General features: G+C 47.8%; 1 protein-coding gene across 6 annotated transcripts in view; it reads right to left on the bottom strand.

Annotated features, from left to right (window-relative positions):
- The window catches only part of PHYKPL (5-phosphohydroxy-L-lysine phospho-lyase), a 20,894-nt gene extending 8,909 nt beyond the window's left edge, over positions 1 to 11,985 (bottom strand). For 2 of the 6 annotated variants that reach the window (XM_014539048.1, XM_014539047.1), the window contains exons 1-8: positions 11,784 to 11,985; positions 11,259 to 11,377; positions 10,109 to 10,268; positions 6,857 to 6,931; positions 6,200 to 6,287; positions 6,007 to 6,123; positions 4,929 to 5,011; positions 4,434 to 4,659 (exon numbers count right to left, since the gene is read on the bottom strand). In XM_014539048.1, coding sequence (XP_014394534.1) covers positions 4,434 to 4,659; positions 4,929 to 5,011; positions 6,007 to 6,123; positions 6,200 to 6,287; positions 6,857 to 6,931; positions 10,109 to 10,268; positions 11,259 to 11,313 — 804 coding nt within the window. In that variant the 5' untranslated portion in view covers positions 11,314 to 11,377; positions 11,784 to 11,985. Of the gene's footprint in view, positions 1 to 4,433; positions 4,660 to 4,928; positions 5,012 to 6,006; positions 6,124 to 6,199; positions 6,288 to 6,856; positions 6,932 to 10,108; positions 10,269 to 11,258; positions 11,749 to 11,783 lie in introns of those variants that run through there. The other 4 variants (XM_014539046.1, XM_005865471.2, XM_005865468.2 and 1 more) reach the window with 3 other exon arrangements.
- Between the last annotated feature and the right edge of the window lie 20 nt (positions 11,986 to 12,005).

Genomic DNA, 12,005 nt, shown 5'->3' with positions numbered 1-12,005 from the left:
GGGGGGGGGGGGAGAGGAGGGAAATGGAACATATGTCATACTTTGAACAATAAAGATTAAAAAAAAAGCTTAAAATCTTTTTCACCATAGTGAAATGAGACTAGAAACAAATAATAGAACACTGAAAAACTAAAAAATATGTGGAAATTACATAACACACTCTTAAACAACCAATGATTCAAAGAAGTCAGGGAGATTAGAAAATAACCAGAGATGGCCCTGGCTGGTCCTCGGTGGTTAGAGCATCGGCCCATGCACAGAAAGGTCGTGGGTTCAATTCCCAGCCAAGGGCATGTACCTGGGTTGCAGGTTCCCTCATCGGCCCTGGTCAGGGCCTATGTGGGAGGCAACCATTCGATATGTCTCTCACATCAATGTTTCTCTCTCTCTTTCTCTCTCCCTCCCTTCCTTCCTCCTTCCCTCTTTTCCATTGAAAAGCAATGGAAAAATTATCCTCATGTGAGGATTAACAAAAAGAAAAAAGAAAATACTTAGAGATGAATGAAAAGGAAAACAACATACCAACACTTATGGATGCAATGAAAGTAGTCCTTTACAGGAAAAGTTCTGTCTATAAACAACTATGTTGAAAAAGAAAAAAGACCTTGAATAATCTAACTTTTCACCTTAAGAAACTACAAAAAGAAGAGCAAACTAAACCCAAAACAAGCAGAAGGAAGAAAATAATAATGATTGGAGTGGAAATAAATAGAAATATAGAAAAACAATAGAAAAAAATCAACAGCCAAAAGTTGGTTTTTGAGATAAACAAAATTGACAAATTTCAGCTAAGTTGACCAAGATAAAAAGAATGCTAACGTTACAAAACTCAGGAATCAAAGAGGACACATCACTAGTAATCTTTGAGAAGTTCTAAGGGAATAATATGTACAAGATTATGCCAACAAGCTGGATAACTTAGGTGAAATGGACAAATTCCTAGAAAGATAAAGAAATGCTGACACTGACGTGAGAAGGAATAGAACACCTGAATGGACCTATAGTAAGTAAGAACAATGAATAGTAATATTAAATTCCTATAAAGAAGAACCAAGAACCAGATGGCTTCACTGGTCAATTTTACCTAAATGTTTAAAGAATTACTACCAATCCTTCAGAAAAGTCTTTCAGAGAGATTAGAAGAGATCTGAACACTTCCCAGCTCATTCTTTGAGGCCAGTGTTACTCTGATACCAAAACCAGACAAAGGTATTTCAAGAAAACTACAGATAAATATCTCTTAAGAATATAACACATCTAACAAAAGCACTTTGGGTTCCTCAATAATTTTTAGATTGTAAAGAGATTCTTAGACCAAAAGTTTGAGAACCACAGCACCATTATTCAATTCTAGGTTTTTCAAAACGTATTAACTTCTAACTAAGGACACTAAAGTTAAGGGTCATGTTTTGTGTGATGCTTAATCTTTTGATACTTATTCTGTAAACTGTGTTGAGGTGAGTTGGTATGTGATTGTTCTACATGTCCTCAAGAAAAATGTGTGTTCTCTAAATTCTTGCAGAACTCTGTAAATGTCTCTTTAAAATAAATTATTTTTTATTGATTTCAGAGAGGACAGGAGAGGGAGATAGAAACATCAATGATGAGAAAGAATCATTGATTGGCTGTCTCCTGCACACCTCCTATTGGGGACTGAGCCCAAAACCTGGGCATGTGCCCTGATGGGGAATCAAACTAGCAATCTCTTGGTGCATGGGACACTCAACCAACTGAGCACTATATATTAAAATTAGTAGGATACAATGTAAAAGCTGTGCTTTAAGGGAAATATACAGGCTTAAATATTTATATTAATAGAGAAAACAGCCTGGCCGGTGTGGCTCAGTGGTTGAGCATCGACCAGGAAGTCACGGTTTGATCCCCAGTGTGGGGTGTGCAGGAGGCAGCCGATCAATGATTCTCTCTCATCATTGATGTTTGTATCTTTCCCTCTCCTCTCCCCTCTGAAATCAATACAAATATAATTAAAAAAATAAAAAATAAAAATATATTGGAAAAAAGGAAAAAAAGAAAACAGTTAAATATCCATTTTAAGAAATAAAAACAACAACAACAAAAAAACACAACAGAACAAACCCCAAAGAAAGCAGAAGGAAAGAAAAGGACTCAAAGAACTATTATTGTAAAAGTAAAGGGAACATAATGATAAAGATTAAAAAATATTAAGAAAGTATTAACAAGAAATATAGATCGACAATTTTGAATACTCAGATGAAAAATTCCTAAGAAAATACAACTCACCAGAACTAACCCAAGAAGAAATAAAAAGTTTCAAGAATCCTATGTAACTAAAGCCCTATGTAACTAAGTATGTGTCTGTGTAATTATACATGTATACACAAATGCACACATAAAACCCCCACAAATAAATAAAAGCACTAGTAATTCAATCAAAACATGGAAAAAAGAAAAAAAAACAGGCATTTCACAGAAGCAGCACATGGCCAATAAACATATGAAGAGATGCTTCACATAAGTTGAAATCAGGGAATGGCATATAAAAAAAAAATTCCCTGATTTGAGGGGCTACAACTTTATACCCCACTTGATTGGCACAAATTAAGAGGTGTTGAAGAGGATGTTGACCTACAGAATCTCTTATGCCTGCTGGTGGGATGTTAACTTGTGACCTACTTTGGGAAACAGATGTCATTGTCTCAAAATGAAGGTGAACATGACCAGCAATTCCACTCTTAGGTTATTCCTAAAAAAGCCTCTTGCACATGTACAACAGAGTTTATAAAAATGGTTCATATCAGCACTGTTCACAATAGCAAAAACCATGAGTACAACTGCAAAGCACATCAACAGGATTGTACAAATAAACCAAAGTAGTTTATACAATGGGATAATTATAAAGCAGTCAAACAAATGAACGTCAGTGACAAGCGATGGGGATGACTCTTAGTAATATAATGTTAGGTGAAAAAACACACAAATCCCTAAAGACTACATACATGCAGCATGATACACTTATAAAGTTAAAAAAATGAGAATAACTAATGAATAAGGGGTTCAGAGTGATGGCTACTTGGGCTGGGGGAGGCAGGGTCTGGGAGCAACCATATGGATAAATAGATGCAGGTTATTGTCAAGGTCCTAACTTTTATTTGGGATGATGGCTTCTCAGATGCTTGTCTCAGAATGAAAGTAACCAATTAACTGATGAACTAAAAGAGGACTCTGCGAGAGCAGATGATCTTTCGTGAGCCATGGACTGACTCCATAATCTATGTGCGCTTCAAGTAAGACAGACACAAGCACCAGGCTCCGGCTCCACTGGGTTGTCTTTCACCTAACACAACCCACTCCTTCCTCCTCGCAGGGCCAATTCCTCCTCATCCTTCCACATCCATAAGAATCCTCCCCTGCTCCTTCCATTCCTCTTCTTCGTCCTCTTACCCGCATCCCTGTGCTCTCCTGGCACTGTGAACACACCACTTCCGTTAAATCTTTCCGCACCATGTGAGCAGGGGTTTATGAGCCCATCTCCCCTCTGAACAGTGAACTTGTTTAGGGCAGAGGCGTCTACCTACGTGTCTGCTGGGTATGTGGTGAGTTTGCTGAGAGCACCAGCCTTCGTCCTTAATAACCTCTGACAAATCTCAACCATCCTGCCCAATCTTGCCATGTTTCAGGCCCCCATTCAAACTGACTCTTTTTTGGGAGGTGACAGTGTGTCCTTCGTTCCCTCAACTCTCTGTCCTTCCCTATTCTTCCCTGTAGCCCGTGTCCAGATTTGGGCTCCTTCTCTCTTGCTTGGACCAATTGCCTACCTGTAGTTTTTCTCCACACTGAGAACTTCTAAAGCATATTTCAATCTCGTCTCTCACAGACTAAAACCCTTCCATGGTTCCTCACAGCCCTGGGGATTAGTCCAGACTCTCCGCTCTTCTACCATGAGGCCATCTGCTGACCACTATGCTCCCCTCACCCACCACATAACTGCGCTCTTGGAGCCACTGAACATGCCGTGGCTTCTCCTCTAACCCGAGGATCCACTTCACTTAGGGAAAGCTCAACCCTGCACTGCACCTCCTCTACACTCCTACTGCAACACGAACGCTAATCCTAGGCCATCACCCACACAGCTCCTCATGTATTTTCATCAGCTTTTAGCACAGGGTCTTGCACACAGTAGGCATCTTCTGCTGGAAGGGAGAGAGGGCCTCTTGTTTTCTTTCTATGTATTTTATAAGGCATGATCTCTTGCCACAGCTCTTGGGTTGATACTAACCTTAAAGAGGTTTGGTGTTATTATCCTCTGACCTTCTTTAACTGTTCCCCAGCCCCCACCCACCCCCACAGCATCTTAGACATCTTTGTGGTGGCACAGTGCCAGGTCTGTGGCCTTTGCTCAGATTGTCTGGGGCCTATCAGAACCCTCAGTGCTCCCCGGAGCCTTCACTCACCGTATTGAAGTACTCGACACCGGTGGCTTCAAATGCTCTCGCCACAGCTTGGGTTGTGGCCACGCAGGCTACAGGGTGGCCATTGCCAATGGACTTGCCCATGGTGACAATGTCAGGGACAAAGTCTTCCCCCTGCAGCTGGAAAGCCCAGAAGTGCTTGCCTACTCGGCCAAAGCCCACTTGAATCTCGTCTGCAACAAAGACCCCTCCAGCCTTTCGGATGTGCCTGTGGCAGAGGACAGAAGGCTGACGGCTGATGGGGGCGGCTGTGGTGAGAGGGATCAGAACAGGAGCTGGGAGGTCTTGGGACTCTGAATCCTGGCTCTGCCAACAGTAAGGTTGGGGCCTTGGGCAGATGGCTGGCCTTCTAGGGGCCACTATTTTTTCAGGGGCTTTGAAAACTCTGGCAAACAGGTGAGACGGAGGTTGTCATTTGGAACAAAGGTTGGGAAACCGCATTACAGCCCTGGCCTCCCTGGAGCTGCCCCTCCTTACTCTGCCACTTCCGGGAAGTAGCCAGCAGGGGGAATGATCTGCCCGCCCACACTGGGCAGAGACTCAGCGAAGAATGCGGCAATCTGTGGACAAGACGAGATGTCAGGAACACTGACCTGGAGGTGCTGAGAGGCAAACTGAGAGTCCTGCTGATGCTGGCTCAGGGCTGGCTCCACGCAGGATGAGTTACCATCACTGTTGCACCCCTAGTTCGGGCTCCTCATCACATCTGAATTCTTTCAGGCCTCAAACCAATTCTTAGAACCTGGATGCCTCCAGACTCCTGTACTTAGCATACCTCAGAAAAAATCCACTGATTTCTCCCCCACAAGCCTGTTTCTCCCTTGCCCCCATCTGGTGACTCCCAACTCTCCCATCTGCCCCCATCCCTGATCCAGCCCCCTCCTTCATCCATTAGTCAGCACAGCCTGACTTGCTCTGTATCATCTCTGCTCCCACTCCTTGCCATCCACCTGGACACTTCTGCCTCCCACAGATCTGCCAGTTTCTGCCTTGGCCTCCTGCCAGTGTCTTCAAACTGGATGCCTCTTCTAGTGCATCCTCCAACTGGCCACCAGGGTTATGCCTCAACTCAGACACTGAGCTCATCTTGTTTAAAACCCTTTAATGACCCCTTCTGCCTACAGTAATGACTTCCAAACTATGTTCTGCCTTAGAGCTTCTTTAGAAGCTCCAGCCGGATGAGGGAAAGGTCAATGGGGTAGAAAACCGGCTCCCCACACCTGCTGCCACCAGAGCAACCTCTTTTCTGGTTTTATATAAGTAGATGTAGAACATCTGAAACACACAGGCCTGGCTTCCCAGATCTGGCTCTGCCAACCTTTCTGGCCTTGTAGCCTGCTTGTCTCAGCTCATGTTACTGAAATCAAGCCGCACCTTCTCGAAGGACCCTCCTTCACAATCAAAACCAGCCCAGCCTGGGCCCCAGGACTCCCAGCACGCCCAGGACACATCTCTGGTCCGGAGTCTCACCGGGTTCCCTGTATCTAGCACCAGCTGGCGACAGAGGAAGTGATATTCACTGTTGGCTGGGCTAGACCCATGTAAATGCAGTTACCTGCCTGCCCTGCTCCTGTGCACTGCTGACCACACGTTTCACCTCACTGGCATAGGCCTCAGCCGGATTGGGGTGGTCCTCCCGGTAGAGGCCCCGGTATGTGTCTGGGAGAGGTGCCTGTGGGGAGTGACAGCGCCGTGTCATATAGGCTCGGGGTGGTCACCGACCTGTTGCCCCCTTGGGCCGTGCGTACCACATGGACCCACTCCTTCTGGCCATCCAGGTTCCGGAACTTGTAGGGGCTGATGTCGATCAGGGAGCTCAGGTGACCGTGATAAGCACTGGGGGGGAGAAGGGAGGGTGGGCTCAGGCCCAGGTGGCGCGAGTCTCTGGCCTGTCTTTGACAAGCATCTACCCTCCTCAGGAGACACACCTTTCCGCCATAGCCCCCGAGGCCTAGGGCTGGGGATGAGCACAGGCTGTGGGGTCAGTAAGACTTCCTGTGAGGCCGCTTCCTGGCCGTGTAACAGGGGCTAATCACTTAGGCTCTCTGGGTCAGTTCTCTCCTCTCTACAGTGGCTTCTCCTCAGGGTTGTAATGACCTTAGATGTGCTAAGGCGCTGACCCCGGGCTTGGGCCTTGTGCAGCACATACTCACTACATGGGAGCCCCTGCTGTCGGAACAGTTTTAATACCTCAAATGTGGGGCCAACTCTTAACCCCTCACAAAGGTTTCTCAGCTCCCCAGAAGCTGCCCTCCTAGAAGAGACCAGGGAAAAGAGCCCCCTGGCGTGTGTTGGGGAGTCTCTGCAGCGATGGTCCCTCATTCTTCCTGCCCAAGGCACCCAAAGTTAGAGCCTCATTGATCCCCAACAAGAGGTGGGCCCAAGCTTCTGGGAACGGCACTTACTGGTCTAATACCACCACGTCCCAGTGTCCTGTGTACTGGCGGGCCAGCCTCAGGGCTAGGTCATTGGCCTCCGACCTACAACAGAAAAGGTGGGCACGGCTCAGACAGCTAAGGGCTTTCCCTCCTGGGGGCCTGCTTCCTACAGGGAAACCCAGAGGAAGGTGGTGCCCTGCCAGCAGCAAGAAGATTCTTGGGACACCATTCATTAGTCATTAGGTACAAATTCATCAAATGCCTTCCTTCTGTGTGCTAAGACTAGGGGCAAAAACAGTGAAACAGACAGACCCTGACGCTCCTGGAACTTACATTCTAGTATGTGTCACGAAAGCAAAAAAACCCCAAACAAACCCCACACACACATACACACACACACACACACGCACACAAAACCCCAAAAACCCAAAAACACCAAAGAAAGAAAGAATGCTCACTTGATAAGTGCCTCAAGAGGACCAGATGGGACCCTATTTAGATAAGGGGGTGCTATGGGCTGAAGTACGTGTTCCACAAAATTCATATGTTGAAGTCCTCAGAATGTGGCTGTATTTGGAGATAGGGCCTTTAAATAGACGATTACGTTAAAATAAGGCCATTAGGGTGGGCCCAACCTGAGTGAAGTCCTTCTAAGAGGAAATTTGGACATAGAGATACCAGGGGCTCATGTACAGAGGAAAGACCACATGAAGACAGATGGCCACCTGCAAACCAAGGAGAGAGGCCTTAAAGAAACCAAACCTGCCGACACCTTGATCTTGGATCTGGCATCCAGAACAGTGAGAAAACAAATGGCCCCCGGTCTGGGGCGGCCTGAGCTGACGAAGACAGGGGGTCAGGAAGGACTCTACGAGGAGGCAATATCTGCACTAAAGCCTCAGGGGGAAGTTTCCAGGCACAGCAAGCAGCACTGAAGAGTTTTAATCAGAGAAGAGACATGATTCCATTTGAGGAGGAAGCCTCGCTATGTGTGTCCAATGGAGTAGATGGAAATGAAAGTGGAAGCAAATCCCCTGAGCTTGCCAGGTGTAGCATGTGGCCCCTTGCCCATCCACAGTAGTCATAAATTAAAATAAAAGAACACACTATTTCAATGAAAAAAAAAAAGTGGAAGTGAGGAGACTAAGGAGGAGGACACGCAAGTGAGGGTAGTAGTGGCCACGAAGATAAAGGGAAGTGGATGGAGCCATCCTGGAGGGAGGTGAGGCAGGACTGATGCAGGACTGGGAGGAGGGTTTCTGCCTTGAGCAGAGATGCAGATGGTTCTGCCATTTACTGGGCAAGACAGGGTGCGGGTGGTAGTGAGGGCATGTCCTCGTGGGAAGGTCTGGGGTCAGTGCCTAGGAAAGTAAGGGAGAGCTGGGGCCATGGTCCCACTCTGGGTGTTGGCAGAAGACAATCATGTTCTTATTGTCTTTTTGACACGTGAAGCTGATGTTCAAGAAGTCAAGGGGGTGGTTAGAACGATGAGGCTGGAACACATGGGAAGCATCTGGGCTTGAGAGACAAGTTTGGGAGTAACCAGCACGTGGATGCTAGGTAATCCCATGGGAACAAAAGAGATCATGAGGGAGAGGTTCAGAGAGGACCTGCCCTGAGGCACAGAGGAGGACCTGGCAGAGGAGACAGGATAAGCAGCCAGAAGCTAGGGAGAGTGAGGAGTGCACAGGGTCCTGGAAGCTAGACCAGAAGCATTTCTAGAGAGAGTGGTAACTGTCAGTATTGCTGAGAGAGAAAGACAAAGGCGGCAGAGAGACGACTGAATTTGGCAGCATGGAGGTCGCTAGTTTCATTTAAATGGCTGCTTCCACACACACACACATCCAAAACTTTTCCTCCGGCGTAAACATGAATTTTTACATTTATTTGATCATATATAGAATTGTAATTTATATTTTATCTTAAGGAATATTTATTATATAAAAATGTATATCCACTCATGTATTTTTCTTACAATTCTGAAGAACTGAAAAGTATTTAAAAAAATAAACTGTTTCCTTATCTATAAAATCAAGATGTCAATTCCACTTCCTAGAAATTATTGGAGGGGACTGATAAACGTACTATGTAAGTGGCAATGATAATGATAATAATACTATAATCTAAATGCCTCAACCTACGATTTGTTGGAATGTTCTCTCCCAGGATGCTGGTTCTATGTACATGTCATCGCCTGCCACTTCTGTCTCCACTGCCACTTCTAGTGTGAGCTGCCATCACCTGTCACCTGGCTGCTGAAATGGCACTTAATGGTGTCCATTCTCGCTCTCCACCAGCCCTGATGACATCACCTGCCTGATCAAAATCCTCTGACTTCCCAATGCTCTTAGGATAAAAACAGATTCTTTATTTGGCTGATAAGGTCCAGGATGATGGGCCCTGTCTCCCTCCGCAGTGCCTGCTCACACCTTCTCCTCTCCCTCACTGGCTGCCTTATAGTTCCTCCAGTGTGCTGGGGTCCCATGACTCTTCTGCTGCAGAGCCTTTGCACAGGCTGTTCTGTGTGGTAATCAACCTTGATAAGAACACTTATGATGGGGCTGGCAGCACCCTTCCTCCTCATCAACTCATCTCCTAGTCAGCTTTTAGTCTAATATCATTTCTTCAGGGAAGCCTTTCCTTTTCCTCTCAGAGCAGGCCAGGTCTGCTTCTATACCTCATTATATCCTACTAGAGGCCTGGTGCATGAAATTCATGCATGGACAGGGTCCCTAGGCCTGGCTGGCAATCAGGGCCGATCGGGCCTTCTGGCTTTTGGCCAGGGTCTTCTTCCTTTGTTCTGCACCACCCCCTGGTGGTCAGTGCACATTATAGTGAGCAATCGAGCTCCCGGTCTCCTGGTCGAACTTCTGAGGGGACACTTAGTGTATTAGCCTTTTATATATAGAGATACTTTTCCTCCAGGCAATGACCCCTCTTGGTAATTTTGTATTTCTTTAAAGAATTATTTGATGTTTTTGCTTCTTATTGAGCAAGCAGGGATTGACAACTGTGCCTGTGTTTTCCTAAGGAAGAAATAAAGGAACACATTACCTTGGTAAATCCTAACTAGGATCCTAGAAGGGAGGTAATGGCACCTCTTACTAAGAGACCAGAAAACTGGGTTGACTGAGTAAGCACAGGGTCTACAGCTGGGAAGTCTGGCACCTGCACAGTGGGGGCTACCTCCTCTGGTCCACACTCGGTCGGCTACACTATGCTGCCCACCGGTGAGCAACTCTCTTCATCTTGCTAGGGGGCCAGCTGCAGTGCACTTACCCAGAATTCAGGAAATAAAACACACAGAGTTCCTCTGGCAGGGTCTCCGACAGCCTTTGTGCGAAATCCACGATGTTGTCGTGCAGGTATCGGCTGTTGGTGTTGAGCACCTGGTTCTGTTCATGTGCTGCTTGGACCACGAGAGGGTGGCAGTGCCCAACTGGAAGAGGGCCACCTCCATCACACAGCTGACTCTGCTCATCCTATCCTTCCAGCCCTCCCCCAGCCCCAATCTGTAAACCCAGTCAGGGAAGACACAGTATTGGAGGAAGAGGTGGAGAGGAAAGAGGGGAGCCTGAAGGCAGAGGCAGGAGACACATGCCTGTCTGGAAAGGGAGATTGAGGAAGGATTCTGGCGGAAACCCTACTTAGAAACCCACGTCTTCGGTGGGAGGTGGTTTGCTATATGGAGGGGGTTGGGAGTGTCTGTCCGTGGGCTTGACCTCATCAGTCAGAGGGGGCTGGAGGTAATAACCGCCAAAGGCCAAAGATGATGCTAACGGCAAACATGTGTTGGGAGCTCGCCAGGTGCCAGGCACAGGCAAAGCAAATTACAATTAACTCAGTTAATCCTCCAAAACACTCTCAGGTGGATGCTTGGCATTATCATGTCTATTTTGCAGATGAGGAACCGAGGTTAAGAAACTTGCCTAAGATTACCAAGTTAATAAGTGAAGGACAGGGTATAAACCCAGGCGTTAGAGCCTCTACTTTATTGACTTCCAAGGTGCCTGCTCAGTCAGACTCGCTTTCCTCCCACTGGCTCTGGCAGCCCGATCTGGATAACTGAATTCCTACTTCAGTTTTCTTCCCAGGACCTGAGATGGTCACTGGGGCTGAAGCCCTGCCATGACCCCCAGCACTTGGCCAGGGGAGACCACTGCTGGTCGTGGCTGGACTGGCTGCTGCTCTCTCAGCTTGCCATCAGTCCCAAGTGGAACTGGACTCCCAGACAAGGGTCTCTGACTACTGCCTGGTGTAGCCCAGCTCCTACTTGGAAACTTCTACAGCGACACCACAAAGATTGGGCGCCTTCTGCTCAGCTCAACCCCCGTTCTCCACCCCTCTCTGCACCTCAGGATCACACCTGGACCAGGTTCACAGCCTGGGCCTCCTCTCCTGCCCAGCCAGCCGGAGTGATGGTACTGACCGTGAGCCACATTGTTGATGCAATCGATGTATTCTGCTCCCTGTTCATCATACATGTACTGCCCTTGGCCCCGGACAATCTTAATAGGATCCTCAGGAAAAAAGAGTCTGCAGGAAGAGCTGTGAAGACAGGCAGAAAAAGTGGACAGCCATGTCTGAAGCCTGAAGGGAGAGTCCACCCATCACAGGCCTCCGCCACCCCTTCCAGTTTCTGGAAAGGGCAAGGAAAGCTTGAAGGGCACCGTGTTGCTTCCCTGCCTCTAGTTCCCCCACATAGGCGAGGACTGGAAAGGAGGAAAGGCGGGTGGAGGTGGAAGCAGGTGCTAAAACTTAAATTGTTTTTAAGTCCTGTTAAAGTTACGTGGCCTCATTCATTTCCGCCCGTGTCCACATCACCGATCTGAGTCCTCGAATCCCGGGAAAAGGTGGCCGTCCCAGACCCCTGGGGCTCCCCAAGGCAGTGTTTCTTTGCTGGGATGGGTGTGAGGGAGGCACCCCCACCCTCAACGGCTGTCAGTCCAGTTGCCCTGCTGCCCTGTGGCCGCCAACTCCAGGCCCCGCCAGAGGCTGCCTCGCGCCCACGTCCCGGCAAGAGTCCCGCACAGGCTCCCTCCGCTGCCAGTGAACCGCCTCCCACCCCCTGCGTCTGAACTTCAGCCCCTTAATGGGGCGCGCTCGGGCCGGGGCCCAGGCTCGGAGGCAAGAGGCCTTCTCCGGGGGGAACGGGGGCCAGGCTCTGGGCTCGGCC

Source organism: Myotis brandtii, unplaced genomic scaffold, assembly GCF_000412655.1.
Source record: "Myotis brandtii unplaced genomic scaffold, ASM41265v1 scaffold208, whole genome shotgun sequence".
Lineage (NCBI taxonomy): Eukaryota > Metazoa > Chordata > Mammalia > Chiroptera > Vespertilionidae > Myotis > Myotis brandtii.
The sequence above is the reverse complement of the archived record's forward strand: the minus strand, read 5'-3'. Positions and strand labels throughout refer to the sequence as shown.